We start from the raw sequence: 21,326 nt of genomic DNA, 5'->3' as shown, positions 1-21,326 counted from the left end.
CAAACACTCTGCAAACATTAATCCCACAGCATTCAGGCAACTAACATACATTTTTTCCAATTCACAACAAAGAAACAAAGAAATGCAAAAATGTAATGCCTGGGAATCAAAATGCATCAGTTGTCTGAGTGGAGATTCTGCCTTGGGGTACCATGTACCTAAAATATGCACAAATTTTTTGTGTTTTGTCAATTAATGTAGACTGTATCTATTCTAATTAGATTACTAGATAAGACTGACTAGTGAGTTTCTATTTTTCCAGCTTCTGAATTCACCCTTTGGCTTGGTGAGTGGCTTCCATTTTATCTCTCTGGAGAGCTTAATGTACTGCCTGAATATCTATGTTGGTCTATGCTCAAGGCACTTATCTGGTTCCATTAGCTACGCTGAAATTTAAGATTAACACAAGAAACTACTCCAGAAAACTACTGTGATCCAGATTTTCATCTCAGCTACTTTGGTATAAATTCAGTGATTAAAATTCTAATGAAATTATCTTTTCATGTAATATGTTGGCCATTTTAACAGTTAGCAGTTAAAAGCTGAAATAATTCAGGTTTTATCATAGTTCACCCTTTTGCCAAAATAGATTTAATTGAGGAAAGATGGGGAAAATATTAAGGGAAAACAAGGGCCTGAAACTCTGTTTTTGTAAAAAATATACTCTTACAGAGGCAGAATTGCAGGATTTGTAATTAGAATTGGCTGAAGAATTATTCAAACTGTCATGGAAGCTGAAGAATGACTATTCAGACTTAGAACTGACAGATGATTAAGTAACAGTAACAAAACCACATTGACAGAAAGTAAAAGTTAAATTATTTTTAAGGGCATTTTTTATGAATGATGTGAAGCACTTGGTGTCCCAGCTGGTGCTATGCATTCACCAAACTGAGTGTTTTCTTCCATTTCTTGTCCATTAAATTTATTCACCTTAACCTTTGTTTAATATTCTGTGCATATTTTATTTCATTTAACTCTAACACTGCTGGTCAAAGGTAGTAATTTTGAATTCTGCTCCTTCTACACTGATTATTTTCTATTACTATTTTGTTCATGTTAGGGAATGAAAGATCAGGATATTTAAATATTGAAACAAGAAAATGTGTGGGAAGTAAGCCTGTAACGTCATCACTGATTGAACTGTTCAAACAAAAAACATTGCCAGTAAAAAGGTGACCCTAAACTTTAAAAACACTTAGCAAATGTGCTTTAGCCTTCTAGTGTAAATATTTTCTTGTGAAACTTCTGAACCTTTTTAGCAGCCTCCCCAGTTCATACCCCACATACTTTGAATGTTCCTATAGAGATCCATATGCCTTAGGATTTATCCAGTGACTTTTCCAAAGTGGCTTCTGGAGGCTTTGTAATGACCTAGGTGGGGTGACTGAGGCTCCTGTTAATAAATCCTTTGGGGTGAATCAGAGAGAAATTCTACTGAATGTCCAGTGTAAATATAACAGAGACTTAAATTAAAACAATTTAATTGCAGCAGAAAGGAGGCATGTGGCCATTTTGGTTCTTTTCTATGAAAGTATAAAAATATCACCAAAAAAGGGAAGGGGAAGGGGAAGGGGAAGGGGAAGGGAAGCTGGGGCTATGTAGCCCTACGCTCAGGTGGGACAGGGAGTGCTGAGTGCAGGGCTTTGTTCCCAATAGCATGTAAGCATTTTGTGATAAGCAATCTTGTATAATATGCAGAAGTAATCCATAACTGACCCATAAGAAATCCTGTTCCTGACTTAGCTGGTGTCATCTGAGTGGTTTGGTTAATTGTATTACGTAAGCATCTCTATTATAAAGCACATGATACAGGATGACCTTCTCTGAAAGAAATAATTGCCAAACAAGTTTGCCAATGGCTATAACATATTCAGTTAATATAAGCAAATGTCATTTCATATTTTTTACATCCTGGTTAATCTGGTTTTGAAGAATGTCTTTTAAGGCATTGCTTAGAAATCTATCTGAGAAGAAACAGAGGTAAATACTTGTATATTCAAACAGTTTGTAGCTAATCTTGTCCCAACAGCATTTTGTCTGTTTCTTTGTTTCACTGCTTTTGGGGGCATATTGCATTATTTTAATAATCACTCTGTATATTTGCAGCTGATTTCACATTTACTTAAACTTCCAGGAGAAAATTTTCTTTCTTCAGCACATGTACAAGTTTTTCCATATTGCTGCAGTGATTCCTGTTTGAAGCTCTTAGATCTCCTCTTTCTAAAGGAGAAAATGTGCTCGGTTCCCTATGAGTAAAGTAACATTTTTATCAAATGATTATTTCTGCATTCTCACCCAAACCTCACTGGAATCAACAGAAATCTTTGTGTCTCCAGAGAGCTTTGGATTGCTTTTTCCAACAGCAATTTGTATTCTCCACTGGACAGAATGGTACAGTTGCCACACAACAGCTTTGAGTTTGAACAGAATTCTGTTTGGCGGCTGTATGAAACATTTGGGAGTTGCCATGACAAAAATCCTTGTTGAAGTCTTGTTAGAAACAAAAACTCTAATATACTTTTATCCAACACCTTCTTGAACTTTAATGTCAAAAAAAGATAGTGATTAAAAAGGTCTGTGATAAGTATTGATGGTTATAATGAGCGTTTGTGATGTTTTCTCAAACTTCAACTTTTCAGTAAAAACACCTTTGCTTTATGCTGAAGGACTTCAGGTTACATCACACAGGTGACAGGGACAGGTGACAATAAATAGTTGTGTGGAATTAGGGCCATTAGTACTGCAATTTAATCCTGGTCCTGTTGCTACCATTTGGACTTTTCCTTAGGAGAATCTTACATTTGTAAAACAGCAATCTTTGAAACATTGGAGAGAATCAAAATTCTCTTGGATGTCATTTGCATATGACTATATAAGACAGGTGCTAAATTGTGGAAATATTTACAAACTAAATATGTATTTGCAGAAATTTCAGCCTATGCCTGGAAATGTTTATCCCAAGCTTACCACAGTTCTGTATGTACTGCACATAATTTTTCTGCAGAAGTGACCTTTACATTTTAGACACCCAAAACCTTAGGGGAGGCTAATGTGAATATGTGGGGAGGAAAAGAAGAGTGAAAAAGGAGCCCTTTGTTCCACACAGGTCAAATACATAGTGTCAGTGGGCTCAAGCTGTATTCCCTGTTTATTAAAACAAGGAGAGTAAACACAAGGTGAATAGTGTTTGATGGGAAAAATATGCCAGAGTCAGTGTTGAATACTGAGCTGAAATGCAACCACTGCACGCTGTTCCTAAAGCAGGGTATGCTCTGTCCTCAATATAGCACAAGACTGGTCCATCAGGAAAAGAGGCAACTGAACTGAAAGAAGAGGTTTTAAGTGGCACATATCTAATTACACCAGTCCTCTGCTCTGTTCATTTAATGTCAGTGATTCCAGCCATGACCAACAACCAACTTGCACCAATCTGACACCATTGTGTGCTTTGGAGAGGGTTTAATGGTATGCAATCACATTTACTAATTTCATGTTTACTTCCCTTCCATCCTGTCATTCACTCAGCCAAGAGGAGTGGAATTTCCTCCCCCAGCTGTGGTGCTTTGAGGAGCCATTAACTGCAACCTAAAGCATGTTCAGCTGCAGTGAAGCAGCAGCCAGCTCACAAACAGCTCTAGAGGGAAGGCTGCCATCGAGACCACCTGTCCCACTCAAGATAGTCCCAAATGTACTCTTGGGCTCTTGACTACACAGATGTTATGAAGATCACCTGGGGAAAACAGAAGATGTCCATGTGCATACACATGCTTTAGCCAGCTGATTGCTTCACTCTGTAGGCAGGGAAAGGCTTAGAATGATTCTCTCTTTGCAATGTCTCCCTGTCAAGTTTGACAATGGGTTTGGTTTTTTTCTGAGCAGTCTGAAACTACAGAAGAAAATGTGAAATTAGGTATATTTTTTTCTTTAAGATTTCTGAAATCCAGATCTTCTCAATTCTTCTCAATTCTTCTCTGTTTTGGAGACTTGAGCCACAAAGTGCCAGCTATTTCCTTTTATTACTTGGTGTGACAATGAGCTCTGGACTATATGTAAAATCACTGATTATTTTATCAATTTCATATTTTATTTGAAAGTAAATAAGCCTATTAATGTAGTACTTGTTTTATTTCCTGTACAAAATTTACTAGAAGCTACTAAATATACTGATTTTATTTTGGCTGACCTTCAAAAGTTTTTAACGTTTCTCTGAGTAGGGAGAAAAGAAGTAGCATTTATCAAGAGTGTCTGAAGAAATATGTTTTTTTTCTATAATGAGTTTCCAATAGTTCATAGAATCATAGAATATCCTGAGTTGGAAGGGACCCACAAGGATCATTGAAGCCCAGCTCCTGGCCCTGCACAGGACCATTCCCAAGAGTCACACCATGTGCTTTAGAGCATTGTCCAAATTCTTCTTGAGCTCTGTCAGGCTGATGCTGTGATCACATACCTGGGGAGCCCATTCCAATGCTCAGCCACCCTCTGGGTGAGGAACCTTTTCCTGATATCCAACCTAAACCTCCCCTGACACAATTTCAGGCCATTCCCACTGGTCACCAGAGAGAAGGGGTTGCCACTACAATGTCTGTCACTACATTTCCCCTTGTGAGCAAGCTGTAAACCACTATGAGCTCTCCCCTCAGTCTTCTCTCCTCCAGGCTGAACAGAGCAAGTGACCTCAGCCATTTCTCATATGGCTTCCCCTCCAAACCCTTCACCTGCTTGTGGCTCTCCTTTGGACACTCTAATAGCTTTATATCTTTCTTGTATTGTGATGCCCAAAACTGCACACAGCACTTACCAGTGGGAGAAACAAGAAGTATTAAAGCTAAAACCACTGAGAATTCAGTGGATTAATTTTATTAATCCCTTAACATGAATTCACATTTTACATAGACTGTATGAAAAGGCTGACAGCCTTCAGGAGAAGAGAGAGCCTTTTTTCCAGTAGTAAAGAGGAATAATAATAATTCTGTGGTGAAATGCAGTCTGATGTTGAATACAAGGCAAGAACTGGAGGCAGAATTAAGGGACTAGCTTTCATTATGCTGAAGTTAAGAACTTGCATGTAGGAACAGCTCTCCTGGATAAGTTAAAAGGTCCATCCAGATCACAGTAATAAATAGTGGATGATAAAGAAACAGGAGTGCAAGACAGAATAATGAAAAGTAATTTAGAAAGAGCACTGTAAGCACATATAGTTACAACTTGCCCAGAATATTCTCTAAACTGTCAGAAATTTGATTGTCAAGGACTTGTTGGGCTACTGGTCATTAAAGGATTTTTTATTCCACTGATTTTTCTAGCCTGTATTTGAATCCATGCTGGTGTCTAGCACAGCAATACCCCTTGGCAAGCAGTCCCACAGTTCATCTAGGTGTTCCATGAAGAAATACCTTTGGTTTATTATGAAAGCTTTTTCACTGAGTGTCCCCTAGCTCTTTTCTAAGTCATGCATGACTTTAAAGACTTCTATTAGGTCCTTTCTTGTTCTTCCCTCTTTCATCTCACTAAAGATCCTTGCTCCTCTGCAGTGCAGTCCCCACTTACTTTGTTCATACTAAGAAACCCACTTGACAGTTTGGGGTCCAGGCTGAAGAGAGCTCCAAGACCAGGTGTGTGAAAGGTGCTGGAGAGGTAGCTGACCTACATTCATGCTCAGGAAAGTGGCAGGCACTTTCACCCACCTGACCTGGGTCAGATGATCTTCCAGATGAGATCAACTGCCCTTTAGAAGCAATTCTTGTATGTACAAGCTTATAAATACCTGCTTCAAATGTGCTTGTTTACAATGCAAAGGGATGCTTTGGTCAAATGAGTCCAGTCAAAGAAAATGTTTCTGAGAAGTAACAGAGCAATGTCTAAAAAAAATGTTCCCATTTTTTCTTCCTCCCTGTCCCCAGATAAAAAGAGCCCAGGGTATAGGGCCGAAACCAAAGCTTCATATCTGAGTCAAATCTTATTTAATATTAAATGAGAAATGTTTGATTTTGCATCATACACAGATGCTGTCATGGTTTCATTTGGATGTTTTTGCTTGAAAAATCTGTCCAAAGAGTGCTAGTTAATTACTATTTACGGATTTCATTATATGTTGTCTTTCAAATAAATCCCAAGAAATCTTTCTTTCAACGTGGACAGGAAGTATTTTCATGTTTATATGTATGCATTTCCTTTAGAAACCACACTAGAACAATTACAGATGGAGTAACTGGAAGCAGAATAGCCCCGAGATAATTTATAATGCCATTTAGCAAAGAAGTAGGATTCAATGCTCCAAAATCATCTGTGCAAAGTTAGAGCTGGTATGGCTTGTTTTTCTTTGGCAAAACTGTTTGTTTATTCCAAGCCACCAGTTCTCCAAGACACTATTTAGGAAACTACATGAGTTTATAAAATTCTGTAATGAAGCAGCACAATGTTTTCAGCACTCCAGATAGATGAATAAATGTATATATTTCTAGGGTACAACAATATTTAGGGACAGATTGTGGTTGCCCTTGTGTGAGAAGAAAATGCAACTGAGGAAGCTATGGTCTTGTTTCATCATGTGCAGCCTCATAAAAGTCATCCAGAATAATGGTGTAATTACTCTCTCTATTCAGAAGCATGGAGCAACAGCTCTCTTCAGGTCACAGACATCTTTCCTACACTTTGTAAGCCTCATACTGCTGCATCCCTGACTCTGCATCCTGATTTTGTACAGGCAGAACAGCATTATTTTTTTCAAATTTTCCTTATTTATTTTTCAAAACTAGCATTTTCTGGATGCTTTCTTGGGGTATATTCATCTACAAGTCATTAGTACTGAAGTCACTGAAGCATACTTTTACTCTGTGTAACAAATGGTTGATGTCTAGAGTGCAGAAAACTGAGAGGGCACTACTCTTTCAGTGGACTTTTTAATTACTAAACTACATCTCTTTCTAACCTTATCTTTTACAATTACATCGTGTATTCCACTCAAGTGTTAACAAGACAGAAAGCTGGGTATAGCTCACATGGGACACCCAAATTGTTTAACAGGACTGATTATCTCTCAAGAGTGTGGTTATCACAGCCATGCTTACAGTACAGATGCTGCTGGAAAGGCTTCTGTCTGTATAAAAAAATCTATTACTGTTAGTAAATCACAACTGTAAAGCACCTGTCAGCCAGAAACTTCCCCCAAACTTGTGCAGATCTTCTAAATTTGGTAGATGAATACCCACTCAACCTTGCTCTTTCAGAAGTTCAGTGTCTGTCCCAGAGTTAATTTAAAACAGACCTTGCTTTCCTCACTGCTCATAAGACAGAGGACCAAACCCACAAGTGCTGTGCAGCTTGGAACAGACCACACTGGACAGTCCCGTGTCCAAAAAGAGTCCCAGGGGATGCTTGGGAAGAGCACAAATTGCTCTGAGGGAACCACTAAAAGTGAAACGAAATGAGACTTAAAGTCCATTAATTAACTGAAACCATTAACAACCACAGAAAGATAGGCCACTTGAGCACTGCCAAACTCGGGTGCTCCTCCCTGGTAGGGAGCCAAGGTGGCCTCCAGGGGATGTCTGAGAGAGCAGAGCCACCCGCTGAGCCACCAGCTGTCCCTGCTCCCCCGGGCAGCTGATGCTTCCTCAGCATCTGCACGGCTTGTGGGGTTGGGAAAGCTTTGTCAGAGAGGCTTGGGGAGGGAGGGACTGGGATGTGTGAGGAGTTCCTCCTCTGCCTGAGGAAGGCCAGGGCGGTGCTGCGCTGTGCAGGAGGATGTGATGAGGTGACAGCAGATGAGGTAGTGCTGGAGCTGCAGCAGGACCACCCCTGGGGGAGCAGCTCTGCAGCAGGGCAGGGCTCCTGCAAAGGCCAACTCTAGGGCTATAAAGCCCCAGCATGGCTCATTGCTGCTGGAATTCTGCCTCTCACACCCTGCTGCAACTCCCTGCTTGAGCAACACCTGCCTGAGCGAATTCTCACCTCCTCCATCCACAGCAGCACAGTGTAGCTGTGACTTGAGCCTGACCTGGAAAATTCACACAGCTCAGCTTAACACCCATACATCCTTGGCAGCAGGGATTTAAGTTGTCACTGATTTTCACTGCATTGATATGTATCCTTGGAATTACACTGAAGACTTTGACTTGTGTTCTGAAGCCCAGAAAGCAGCGGCTGTCAGATGGTAGTGAATCAATCCCATTAGGATAAAAATCACTAAAGAAATAAAAACACTGCAAATTTATAAACACTGGGGTTATTTTCTACATTGCAACATACACAATTGGTGAACTCAAAAAGATCTGGAAGATTTAAATTACACATCCCCATTTCATGTCTTCTTTTCAATCTAATTATGAACACTGAGAACAGATTTGTCTATTTTATCATAAATCTCTTACAAATTGCCACGTATTAGCTCCAAATTCCAATATATCACCTGCAAATAAATACAGATTTACAATCTACTTAGGAAAATAGATAAACATGTATATTTTCATCTTGTAATTTATCTCACAGGTAAATTTATGACTGTCATGACAAATGAAAGCACTTTGGAAATCTTATTTTTAAACTTAAGCACGTATTTGCCCCAAACTGACACTGTTAATAGTCCATTCCAAACATTACAGCTGACTTCTGACAGCAGCTACCTAATAATAGGTGAGACCCATAACAAAAAGTGCAATTAGCCTATAGCACTAAGCAACAGAACAAACGGGCTGCATGAAGTAATTCAGACCACAGGGAATGCTGGAAGTGCTGAAAGTGGAAGCAAGAGCTGAGTATAGATGATAAGATGGAAAGTTAAACAAAAAAAATAAATAAGAAGGAACAATCTCTTCACTAAGATTAAAGGGCAGCTGACAAAGCATGGAACTTCACTGCAAGCAGAATATGAAATGCTGGAGCAGCTGAATAGCTGTTTCTTGGCAGATGCAGACTGTCATGATACTTTTCTGCAACTCAGAACCAAAGAGAAGAGGAAAAACTGCACATGTGGCACATACATACTACCAAGATGTGAATGGTTGCATCCATGTGGATCTTGAGCCCTTTGAAGATTCTCTCATTAAAGAAATTGCTTTTATTGTTATGTTTACAAAGTGCAATTCTGAAGAAAGACAGCTCCATGCATTTAAACCACATTTCTAGGTCACATGGACTATTGCATGTGATTGCTAATGAACCATCCCCTTTACTTATTGCACTGGGTAGCTCTACTTATATCCTTTCTTTCTTGTCCCTGATTCTTCTTCCTCTTCTCTATGTCCTGCTTTACCTGCTTTTCATCTTGCAGGTTTTATCAGACAGTTTCCAAAAAGGAAGGTCAGGGGTCCTCTGCCTGGACTCTACTGGAGGCCCTGAAAGGACTCAGAGAGTGAGTCATGCCAGGGATATCCATTTGTGGTGTCAGCTCATTGTAAAATATGTCCCTGGTTACTATTCACTGCAAAAGGACATTTGTGATCTAGTGGCCCAGTAACAGCTTTGCACACAAACTGCCACACAAGACCTGGTGAGCACTGACAACTTTGTAGGATTTTTATGGAAAACATCTTTAAAGCAGAATTTTTCTCTGAGCTGTCTTCTACTCTGACACATGGCATCCCAAATCTGGCTCAGCAGTTGGAAACCACAGGTTCCAAAGCACCTACCAGAAATAAGAGCTCTTGCTATGGTTTATCTGTCTCTGGGATCTGTCTCAAGCTTCAGTCTCTTTAACTGGCATGAATCTGATGATTCTGCTCTCTGTCCATAGCCAAATTAATCACCAAATTAATAACACAATAATACAAAGAATGGCTCTTCCAAAATTCTACCTAAGAATATTCTTCCTCTGTTTAGAGAAATCATCCAGCAGGAATGAAAGATCTACTCTGCACTTCTCAAATGGGTCTCCTATTGCTCTGAGACAGGGAAAGCAATCAAAAGTGTTGACCAATTAATTACAGGCCACTTAGCTGAGGTCATGTCCACAGAGGGAATATATCTGCATTTAAAATTAAAAAGTAACTTATTTACCATTGTGAATAAGTGTATGTAAGATAAAATCTATTGAAGTGATTTTATAAAGCACATAAAGATCTAAATCCCACTTTGAAGAGAGATTTACGGCTTTACATTTTATCCCCACTGGCAGCATGACCGGAGATGAAACTTCCATTGATTGGCTTCAGTGACAGTTAAAAATAAACAGACTGAAATCCTCTGGCTGTCCAAGAGCATGATAGAGTTGCTACTGCTCCAGAGAACAAATGTCTAATTTTGGGTTATCTTTTGCACCTGTACACTGACAATTTTTCCAAACTGGATGAACATTTCCATGGTACTATTGTGACAGTTAAAATTTGTGTGGAAATTTAACCTTCATCCATGGTGCATTTGAGAAGCTGGCAGGAAAAAGCAATCCCAAACTGGGAAAGTGGAAAGAACAATCCTCGGGTTACTATGGGTTGGGTAAGTGGGACAAGCAATCCTCAGATTACTGCAGGGGAGCCACCTTACTGCCATGCCAAAACCTCCTACAGACACCTCCAGAAACTGAGAGGAAAAAAAAAAACACTTAGGAGGAGGGAGATCCGTATTCACAAGAGACTCTGCTGTGTCTAATGTACACAGCTGGATTCTCAGGTCCTCAGGAGCATGAGAGTGTCACATCTTCCCCTGCCTGGCGTCCAGGCCTTTTCCCTGCCCAGCATCAGCTGGTCCCCCCATGTCATAACACAGTCTGTTGATGGAGCCAAGCCAGGCATATTCATGTGGTGTCAAATTTTGATCAAAGGTCACAGAAGGAGGATCTCTCACCTAATGGGCAGCAGGAATATCCCATTCTCAGCCTGCAGTGGGAGGAGGCATGTTTGTTCCAGATGGCACACTTGCAAAAAGGATGGCTTAAACCACTTACACTGAGTGACAAAAATCAGATTATCTGGTAGCTGATAAAAGGTTAGTTACAGATCAGATCCATGAGTATTATTTATAAGAACCAGTTTGACCAGGGGAACTGGAAATTTCTGTGCTGAGAACAGAGCAAATGGGTAGCATGAAGAAATTCAGACTACAGGCTGCATTTTCATTAAAAATCCTTCTATAAACAGGGAAGCATCCAGCTCTGGGAGACTCATCATAAGTAGGACATGGATCTGTTGGGAGCCAGTCCAGAGGAGGCCCACAAAAATGGAGTAAAGGAGGCTCCAAGGAAACCTTATAGCACCTTCCAGTATCTAAAGGGGGTCTATGAGAAAGCTGGAGTGGAACTTTTCATGAGAGCATGTAGTGATAGAACTGGGGGGAATGGCTTTAAACTGAGAGCAGGTGTAAATTAGACATTAGGAAGAAATTCTTTATTGTGAGGGTGCTGAAACACTGGAGCATGTTTCCCATAGAAGCTGTGAATGGCCCATTCCCAGAAGTGTTCCAGGCCAGGTTGGATGAGACTCTGAGCTGCCTGGTCTAGTGGAAGGTTCCCCTGCCCATGGCAGAGCGGTTGGAAGTAACTGATCTTGAAGGTCCCTCCCAACCCAAATCATTCTGTGACTCTATGATTCCATAATACTTAAATTTTTTACTCTAAACTGTAGCAATTATACCTCAGTATATATTATTATTACTACTACTACTACTATTATTATTATTTCTATATTATATAATATATGGCGTATTATATATTATTATTATATTATTATAGTCTCATATTTAAAATAGAATTGAAAATAGATTTTTACTTCCATTTGTACAGATTCTTTTAGCTAATGCTGATGACAAGTACATATCAATAAACATCCCTGAAGACCAGAACATACCCTGCAGGTATGACCTGCAGCTCTGTTGGTTTGATTCTAAAAATGACACATTTATTTCAGAGAAGAGGGCATAGATTGACTCATATTTTTTAAGAAATTTGTAGCTCATGATTTAAAGGCATATTGGTATGAGGAAGCCCTGCTGAAAGAAGTTTCCCAGCATCCATAAAAATGAAAAACTATCATTTCAGTACAAAAGTATCCTTGAATGATGGGATAATATTATACAATTCAACTGACTGTAGTGACCTATCACAGCATTTCAAAGTTTTTTAAGGTTTCCTCAAGAGTTCCAAACTCTCAGAGGTCCTCATTATTTAGCCTTCAAAGCTCTATTCTTCCACGCTTCATTTTGAAACCATTTTAAACCAACAGTGCTGCACCAACATTTTTTTAGTCATGTGGAGGGGAGGGGTTTGTATATGTTTCACAATGTATACAATAAGAAAAAGACAATCTTCTCAAGTCTGTGATTTCAGGGGCTGAAGGGAGGGAAGAGCTATCTTCTGTCTCACAGTGAAGAATGATGGGGATTTAACCCCACATACCATTGTTGCTTCTGAAGCCCAGCAAAGAGCAGAAGACAGGAAGAGGCTGCTCAGGAGCACATCAGCTCCTCCATCACAACACTGAGCACACTGTGCTGGTGGGTGCCTGCAACTTTGCTCCTGACCCTTTCTGTACCCACAAACGGGAATTTTTTGAGAATTTTTTTGTTCTTGTTAGCTAATAAATTCCCAAACAGCTCTTTCTCATTTAATGTCATCTTACTGAACTTCCTTTAAAGATGCCTCATACCTGACAAGAACAGATTCTCACCTTATTAAAATTAAAGAACTGCAAATACTGGGGAAAGAAGAGGAGTCCAATGAGAATTGGAAGAAGAGCCCTAGCTAGGAATGCACAACCTTTCTCACAACCTGCTTTTGCTTTAGATGTCTTGTAAGAGAGAGAAAAACAAAGTTAAATTAAAAGCTCAGTCCAACAATGTCATCTGTGAATGGGATAAAAGGGCTTCCTTTTCTCACAGAAACATTTGGTAGTTACCAAATACAAAAGTACCAAGAAGAGCTCTGGTAGCCAGGCATCTCTAAAAAACAGTCTTTTGTTTTATGAAGGCAGCAGTGAAGCAGTTTTAATGTAACTTTTAAAAAGTAAGTTTAATTTCCCAGATTATCCAGCTGACACTCTCCCCCTGCTGAGCCTGCTGGCTCTGAGGGCTGTAGAGTTAAAAATGTTTGAAGCTGAGTTACAACTACCTACAGGCTGAACAAAAGAGTTATCAAAATTATTCCATATAAAATTCCTGGCTTTATTCATAGTAGGTTCCAGTAAAGAAAATAGTAATACTTCTTAGCTCTCAATAAATCCATGTTTTTATACTTAAATGTCCTGGTTGCCAGCTGTGATTGTGGTCTGTAAAACTTCTTATGTTTTTCTTAAAGCTTCAGGTATAGAGGACAAACAACTGTGCAAAAGTTACATCTTTCATGTAAAAGTAGTGACACTTTCTAAGCCCTCGCGGCTGCACAGGAGTCATTCATTCCAAAGGATTATAGCTGACAGTCTAATACCTCAGTGCATGGAGACCACCCACAATCAGGAAAACCTGAGGAGGCAATCCTGGGATTTTACCTAGCTGATCCAGAGGACCAAGTTTGTGCTGCTGTCATTCTGTTATGTAAATGGTGTAAAGAGCCTTGTCATACAAGCCCGTGGGTGACCTCTGCAAACCGAGCTCTTCTCAAAAACTGGCTCTTTTCCAGTGCCTTCTGCAGAAAGCAAGACATTGCTTAGCAATCATGTCCTGCACATGTGCATGTAAGCACTAAATTACTATACAGTGAACCTATGCCTTCCATTCTTTGAGGTTAAAATCTGTTTATTAATTTCTTTCATGTCGAACTTTGTTTTGTTTGGCCTCCTTACCATACAAACCACATCATGCACTGGGAAAAATAAATCACTGAAATTTGTTGCCTTTTAGCTCCTCTCTGTGAGTTTGTAAAGCACTACACCAGATATTAAGTGTCCTAAATCACAGTTTCTATAGATAAATCAAAATTTCACAGCAGGCATAAACCATGGCATCCTTGAGTCCTAATCAGTCTCCCCTCTGTCCAGATCATCACACAGATGGAGAGCTCAGAATGGGGGTCATTCCTGGGGCCACAAGATAAACCATAGTTTATGATTAACACAGATTCTTTAACAGATAATATGCATAAAATAAAACCAGCATTTTAGCAGTAGATATGATTTGCAACCATTGCACACCAGTCCCTTGAGTTTCAAGTCCAAACATCACCAAGAGATGAGGACTGTCAAAGCAATTAAAGAGTCAGAAATATTAAATAAAGCCTTTAAATGCATAATATTACACAAATGTTTGCCATCACATCCTTACCGCAGTGTCGTTGGTGGTAATGTACACCAACACATCCGAGTTGTTCCTGCCATTGATGTATCGGTAACAGTTCCACACACAGCTTATCAAGTAACCCTGCAAAGAAAAGGGATTTATTATTCTGTGCAGAAAATAAACCATGGATGTTTTTCTGGTAAGATTTTCATTCTTTATAAATATGAACATCAGCATGATAGAAGCATGGGACAGTCACTTCCCCGGCTGCAGTGACTGTGAGAATGTCTGGGGGCTCTGTGAGTAATCCAACATCATTCCTCTGATAGAATTGGGGTTCTTTAGAATGGAGAAGGTTCTGGGGAGACCTTACTGTGGCTTTCAATATATAAAGGGGGCTTATTAAATCAATGTATTCCATGTGACTGGAATGGACTGGGGTCTTGGTATTCTCCCTTGACTAGAGAAAATTGCCAAAGTATAATCTTTTATTGACATCTGAAGTTATTTCTGACATTTTAAACATTGTTAAAAATACTGGGGTTTTTTTCCCAGTATAAAACAAAAACTCCTGTAATAGCAGCAATAAACCTACTGCAAGATCATAAACTTCACTGCTTTTGTTCTTGGAGCTTGGGTAGTGCCGCTTCCTGTGCAACAACTAGCTGTCTCCACTTCTTTAGCTGGTTAGGCAAAATGCTCACAGCCACCACCTCCTTCACGAGCAGGAGAGATTCCAGTTTGGGCAGCAGAGATGAGCAAAGTGACTGGAAGATAAGAGGCAGGAAGATGCAGAGGAGCTGGAGTCAGATCTGCAGGATGTCAGTAACACAGCTGGTAGGACTAAAGCAGTTCTCTCTGGAGCTTTCTGCTTCTCATTGTTGGAGGGCAGGGTTTTTCCTTTTGTTTTCTTTCAAACCAAGACACCCATGTAATCACACACATGATGGTGATGAGGAGAACTTTGTGTTTTGATAGTGCCCAACTTATATTTTTATTTAGTAGGTCTGCACAGCAATTCTTCCACAAACCTATCACATGCAGATTATACTGCCAGCACTGAATTTACATGTGTGTCTCACTGAGTGAGTCATACTTTTGTGACTCACTTGCACTGATGGCCTTCCAAAAGCCTCTCATCCCTTTGAGCTGCTCTGTGCTTCCTCTGTCTCCAGAGCTGACACACATGAGCTGTGTTTTTCAGGGTGCCACATGATTCACTGATGGCTTGCTTGCAGATCAGGAAGTTTTTTTTCCACCAGGTCTGAGCTGGCTAAAATCTGGTAAATTTTCTTCCTCTTCTTTCACAGCACCTTACAGACTCTGGATTGACTTGCAGCTGTTGCAGACTTTGACAACAATTTTGGCCAAGAAATGGGGAGAGCTAAAGTCTTCTGGAGTGAGCTAAGTCCCAAGGGAAGATTAGACAGGCTCTACAGACCAAGCTGTGGGCTGTGCAAACCTACCCCAGGCTACTGAAACAAGTAAAGGCACATACATGGAGAACTGCATCTTTTCCAGAATTAAGTAAAATGTCATTGTTAATTTCAAGTGGTAGTAAGTAGTTCACTAGCTTTCAGTGCTCAGATACTATAGCCTGGGAAAGGCATAAGAGCTAATACAGAGCAGAGACTGAATATATACACTTCTGTGGGGACACAGCCTGTCTTTTTAAAAAAACGCTTTACATTAACCCTACCTATTTGCAAAACTATTTCTATACTCCTTCTGTCAAAATCCAAAGTGAGGAGAGCCCTGTTTTGGATAATACAATCCTATCTGGGAGAAGCTAGTAGATTTATTTTTTGATGTTCCCATTCCATGTGGTATGAAACCCCACAATGAACCTCTCCAGCTTTCTCAGCTCTGAACCCTAGCTCTAATCAGCCCCTCTCCTGCATGCAAGGGCTGTTTCTCAGAGGGTGAGGTCTGTTCCTTGGATGAGGGAGGTCATCAGCCAGCACACACACCAAGGAATTGGCCCTGAGACACTGACCAACATAGGGTGAAGAGTGGCAGCAGCTCAGAGCACGTCCTTGTCCAAGTGCTTTGGACATTGCTGCTGACCTGCAAATCATGAGTCATAGAAACTTGTTTTCCTCAACCTGTAACTTTATGTAAGCTCGTTCCTAATAATTATTTTCTACCAATACTGCTGCACTGTTAAATGGGGCTCCTGATTCAGTTACCAATTCTCTTTCTTGAAAGACTTGGCTGAAGTTTCAAATAGCTGAGCTTTAAAATGCATGACTGGACACACAGTATATAGGTACATTCATTTTTATCTCAGGAGACCAATGTTCACATTTGAAATTTGCCACAGATGAAAGGCCTGAACTCCCTCAGCCTAGTCCATCCTTAGTGGATCTCCTGCCTACCACAGCTTAGACTGGTGGCAGTCACCTTTTGGGAGAGGCAGCCCCAAGCAACCACCACGAGGAAGGACAAGTGTGTAAGAAGGCTGAATGTAGAAACAGGCACCATGACTACTTCTAACCAGCTTTCAATCTTCCCCTTTGGATGGTGGGAAATTACTTGAGACCCTAAGGATGTGAAACCCACAAAACTTTGTCACCCTGCCTCTCACTGTTGCAGTTGCATTGCACCTGTTAAGCTGCATAACAACCATAATGAAATGCAGACCTCTGCTCATCAGATGCCTGACCAGCATCTTTGTGGAAATTGGAGGTTGTTGTATTGTGCTGCTTCTTGTAACACAGCAAGGGAAAGTCTGTGCTGATGTGGGTCGCAGCAGCCCTCTGGGTAACCCCTCGCTGGCAGCAAGTGCAGGGTGAACACCACAGACCCAGCAGAGCCTCCTCAGGTCAGTAGCTGCTTGCACTGAATCCCATTTGACTCCCCAGCTGCTTTGAATTTTCTGTTTACAGAACTGGGATGGGCTTCAGTAAGTGGTGAAAATGAGAGTAAGATTTCTAGGCAAACTGAAATTTATGCAAAGATTTCAAAGGGATGCTAATGGCAGACCAGTTTACCACATGTATTTCTCATGTTGGTGTTACAGAAAGAGAAGCAATGAGTTGCTGTGCTGACAAAACCTGCAATTAAATCCATCTTCTCAGAACCCTAGAATGCGTATCTTGTGAGTATAAAAAGACTGTATAAGAACTGCTTAAAATTGAAAGAAATGCTGCAATTGGAAAGAATTAATAATATTAAACCAAACCACTGGTCTGCACTTTATATGTACATAAATATATATATTTTATATACAAACACTTTATACGGCACCTTACGGGGCCAGGACATCAGCTGTTGGCTCACTGTCACACACACTGAGGTACGCAATTTTAAGCTATTGACCCCTGTTTTAGAGAGGCTTCTCCCATAAGTATCCTGTCATCATCAGTGCTAGGACTTTTGTGGAACAGGTGGCAACCTCGTGGCTTTCCTGGGAGTGGGGATCAGAGCTTGGCTGTTGGGGCTGTGTTCATGGTCCCAGCTGCTGCTCCATCAGCCCTGCAGGAAGGTAGCAGATGCCAGGTGATGTTTTGCAGGTCAGGGCTCCCCATGCCAGGAAGAATTCCCTTCAGATACCAAATCTCTCAGGGTGAACACAGAGCTCCATTCTTATCCTTTCCTATCTGCTGTGGATACCAGGACATCCAGAGTGGTCTCATCTCCGGGCTCAATACCTTTTACATGTAGCTTATAGGCATATTATGGAGAACACTGCTAATACTCAGTTTGCTGAAGACCAACCTGTCTCACTGAACTGGAACACCTTTTGGCTGCCCTGCTGGCAGCTACCTCTTCCTACCTACTTTTCAGAAAGAGAAAGGCCAAGGAAGAGGCCATACTGTGAAGCTGCAGAGTGCTTGGATTTATTTAGCTGCTCTACAAAATTCTTTTTGAGACAGGGCACCAGAAGGAAAGTCATACTTCTAGAGGTGGTGGGCATCAAAACTGGCTAAGAAATTATACTATTTACATTTTTGGTTTTTCTATTAATTTCTTAATATTCTTAGCCATTTGACTTACTTGTTTGACCAAATCTGAGCTAAGCCAATATTTTCAAAGGTCTATCTGTAACAGCTACAAGACCCCTTTTATAGGTGGTCATGCTTACTTCAGGACCCAATGCAGTGTTTGTAAAACAAGAGTGTGCTTCCTCAGTGCCCACTAATTAGAATTTTTCACCGCTGAGTTGCTCTACCATTTCCTTGTTCAGTCAGTCCATCCTTGAGATTCTCCTGCACAGATTTCTTGGTTAATTATTTTCCCTATTTTGAATGACATTGCGAAAAAATGCTGTTAGATTTCCTTCCCCTTCCCAGATATCTTATGAAAGCAATGAACTGCATGGGTCACAGTGCTGAGAAGACTGATAATTTATCCTTATTCCCTAGCTACAGTCAGTGACATTACCTTTTCTCTTCTCCCTATACATCTTAGGGTGGTTTTTAAAGATTTTCATGAGACACACTACCAAACACATTCTGAAAAAACAATAAGTCTGTATTAACAGGCCCTCCCTTATCTACTAGATGATCCACTGCTTCAAAGGATTCTTAAGTAATGAGTTCTTCCTACAAGCATCACACTTCCCCATTGTGGACTATATGTTCTTTTGTTTGTCTATGACATTTTTCACAATTTTCTCATGATGCCTATAACCCTGTTTCATATAGGTATCAGGCTGCTGGGGGTGTGGTTACCCAGAACTCTTCTAAAGACAGACCTCCCAGCAGGGGACACTCCACCCATGACCAGAAGTGGACTTTTTACACAATAGTGCACTTACCTTAAAAGCCAAAATGATACTTATGAAAAGGAGGATAATCACAACCAGACACGTAGGGTTCACAGACATAATCTCTTCCTTGTAGGGAAAATTGCTGGGCTGCATAAGCAAAAATAAGCAAAACACTGTGAATCAATCTCACAAGTCATTTAAGAGCCATTCAACTAATGCATTCTATAATTAACAGCTTACAAAGCTTTCTGTGATTTACTAAATCGGGAGCTCTCCCCACCAACAACCAGTTTCAGTGAGTGTGGCTACAACAGGCATGGTGAACACTCCACTGCCAAAGGTTCCCTGGAGGGCTGTGGGATTTGCTTTTTGCTTTGGATGTGGTGTGGGCTCTCTCTTCTTAACGCACACTGGGTTTGTATCTGACACAAACTAGCAGAAGCCTGAGAGCTCTGCAGCAGGAAATCTCCCACCCATGGGAAATGGCAAGCAAATCTCATACTGAGTAATCGTTACACTGGCACTGGTTGCCAAAGAACTGGTGGCAGCTCCTTCCAGAAAATCAAAGCAGAAAAACTGGACAGCATAATCCTTTCACCTGATATTTTATGACATTTCAAAATACATTGAGTCAATTCTACTCCATCTTATTTCAACTAAATTTGGACTACTTCTCTAGGAGCACTTGTTAGTGCTGCTGTCTAAGTGTGTGTCCCATGGAGTCACGGGTCTTATGGGGGAGCCACCTCATGATTTCAAGTTGAAATGTGGAAATGTGCCCCAGGCCCTTCTGTTACAGCACACATGAAATAGAGGTGACAGAATGAATCTTCCTGCTTAGCACAGGCTCTAGTGATTTACAGCTGTGGAACACTTTAGGATCCATGAATGAAAAACAGCCCCTAAAAATGTTTTACTGTATTTTTTTATTGCTTAAAAACTCCACGCCCTTTAAAATAAATGTTCTAAATAGTTCTGAAATATTGCAAGCCACAAGTTCCTGTTTCAGTCAGAGTAAACCATTGTTCATAGACAGAGCTGTTCTCCACAAAAGATAGCTCCACTGCAACAGTAGCTCATTATGTCTGAATGCAATAGTTCCTTCCACACAACTCCCTTTTCCCTTACAGTTCTAATTACTTAACCAGGCCAGTTCTGCATCCTTGTCAGGACAATTAACTAGACCGAGCTATAACTGTATTCTTGGCAGTGATGGTGTAAATCCAGAGTAACCCCTTAATAACCCTTATTCTAGCACTCAGCCCAGTGCATCAGGAAATTATCTTTTTTTTTTTTGACAGCTGCTACTGAGAATAGCTCTTTATTTAGCGCTTCCATGAACTGTTCAGAGTGGTTAACATCAACAGCAGCTGTAACCGTTTGCAGATAAATGTTACATAAGCACATTTTCCGCTTCTTGACAGCAATGTTTCTGTTCCTGTGCTGAATTCCATGGCTGAAGTTTTTATCATGTTATCTTCTTTGTCGAGGTACAGCTTTTGTAGGGAACTAGCTTGCTATAATTCAATAAGTTACTGCTATTTTTCTTTTCCACAAAAGGTTATTCTAAATATAGTGGTTGTAGTTCCCCAGAGATGAAGAAAGCAACAGTATATGCCAAGAAATTATGAACTGAAAAATTAAACAAAAACTTTATATGCATAAAATTTAAGTATTAATGCCCCAACCTGCTCTCCTGCTTGCAGGAGGGACACCATAAGTTAGGAAATTAGAAAGGCCAGTCAGTCAAAGACAGTTACAGTAAATCTATATACAAATTATTTTTTTCAGTACTGATCTACTATTAAAAAAAAGTCAAAATAGTTTGTGAATGTAATAAAAAATTCCTATTATGACTTTCGTTCTCCAAAGAAGAACCTGGTTTTGGGGAACCAGTCACTGGTCAAAGACTGGATGATTGCATTATGTGGCCATAATCTAATGGGCTGTTTCTAGGCATCAGCTCAAAAGGGATTTGCACTGGGGCAAGAGAGGGACAGGCAAATGACGAAGAAAGTTCCCACTTCCTTGAAATGCAGAACATCTGCTGGAGCCATGAGCCCTGGTCAGGTCTGGTGCAGGATGTGCTGCTCAGCAGTGCCTGGCCTTCCCTTCTATCAGCATCAGTGTCTCAACAAATATTTCAGCAAAGCCAGGAGAGCACATGAGGAGCAAATACTGTGGTTTTTCCCCTTCAGGCTCAGCTGAGTGCCTGTCCTGACGAGATGAGAAGTGAAAGCAGCCCCAGCGAGGCACTGGGTGCTGCACCCATGCCATGGTCACCCCCATGCACAGGTGCCTGGGAGATCTTGGTGCAGGGTGTGAAAACAGAAGTTTTTGGAGCTTCCAGGCTTCCTGTGAGGGAGACAAAGCTTTGGGTTCTCTAATGGATAGACCATATCTTTTTTTGCTAACTGGGCTGGGCCAGCCTATGAGCAATCTGATCTTAAGTCACAACTACAAACCCCTT

General features: G+C 40.6%; 1 protein-coding gene across 1 annotated transcript in view; it reads right to left on the bottom strand.

Annotated features, from left to right (window-relative positions):
• LAPTM4B (lysosomal protein transmembrane 4 beta) overlaps window positions 1-21,326 on the bottom strand; it is a 57,319-nt gene that overhangs the window by 5,105 nt on the left and 30,888 nt on the right. The window contains exons 5-6 of the mRNA XM_015619876.3: window positions 18,905-19,003; window positions 14,188-14,283 (exon numbers count right to left, since the gene is read on the bottom strand). Of these exons, the coding sequence (XP_015475362.1) occupies window positions 14,188-14,283; window positions 18,905-19,003 (195 nt within the window). The remainder of the gene's footprint in view (window positions 1-14,187; window positions 14,284-18,904; window positions 19,004-21,326) is intronic.

This window comes from Parus major, chromosome 2, assembly GCF_001522545.3.
Source record: "Parus major isolate Abel chromosome 2, Parus_major1.1, whole genome shotgun sequence".
NCBI lineage: Eukaryota > Metazoa > Chordata > Aves > Passeriformes > Paridae > Parus > Parus major.
Note: the sequence above shows the minus strand (reverse complement) of the source record. Positions and strands in the feature narration are given on the sequence as shown.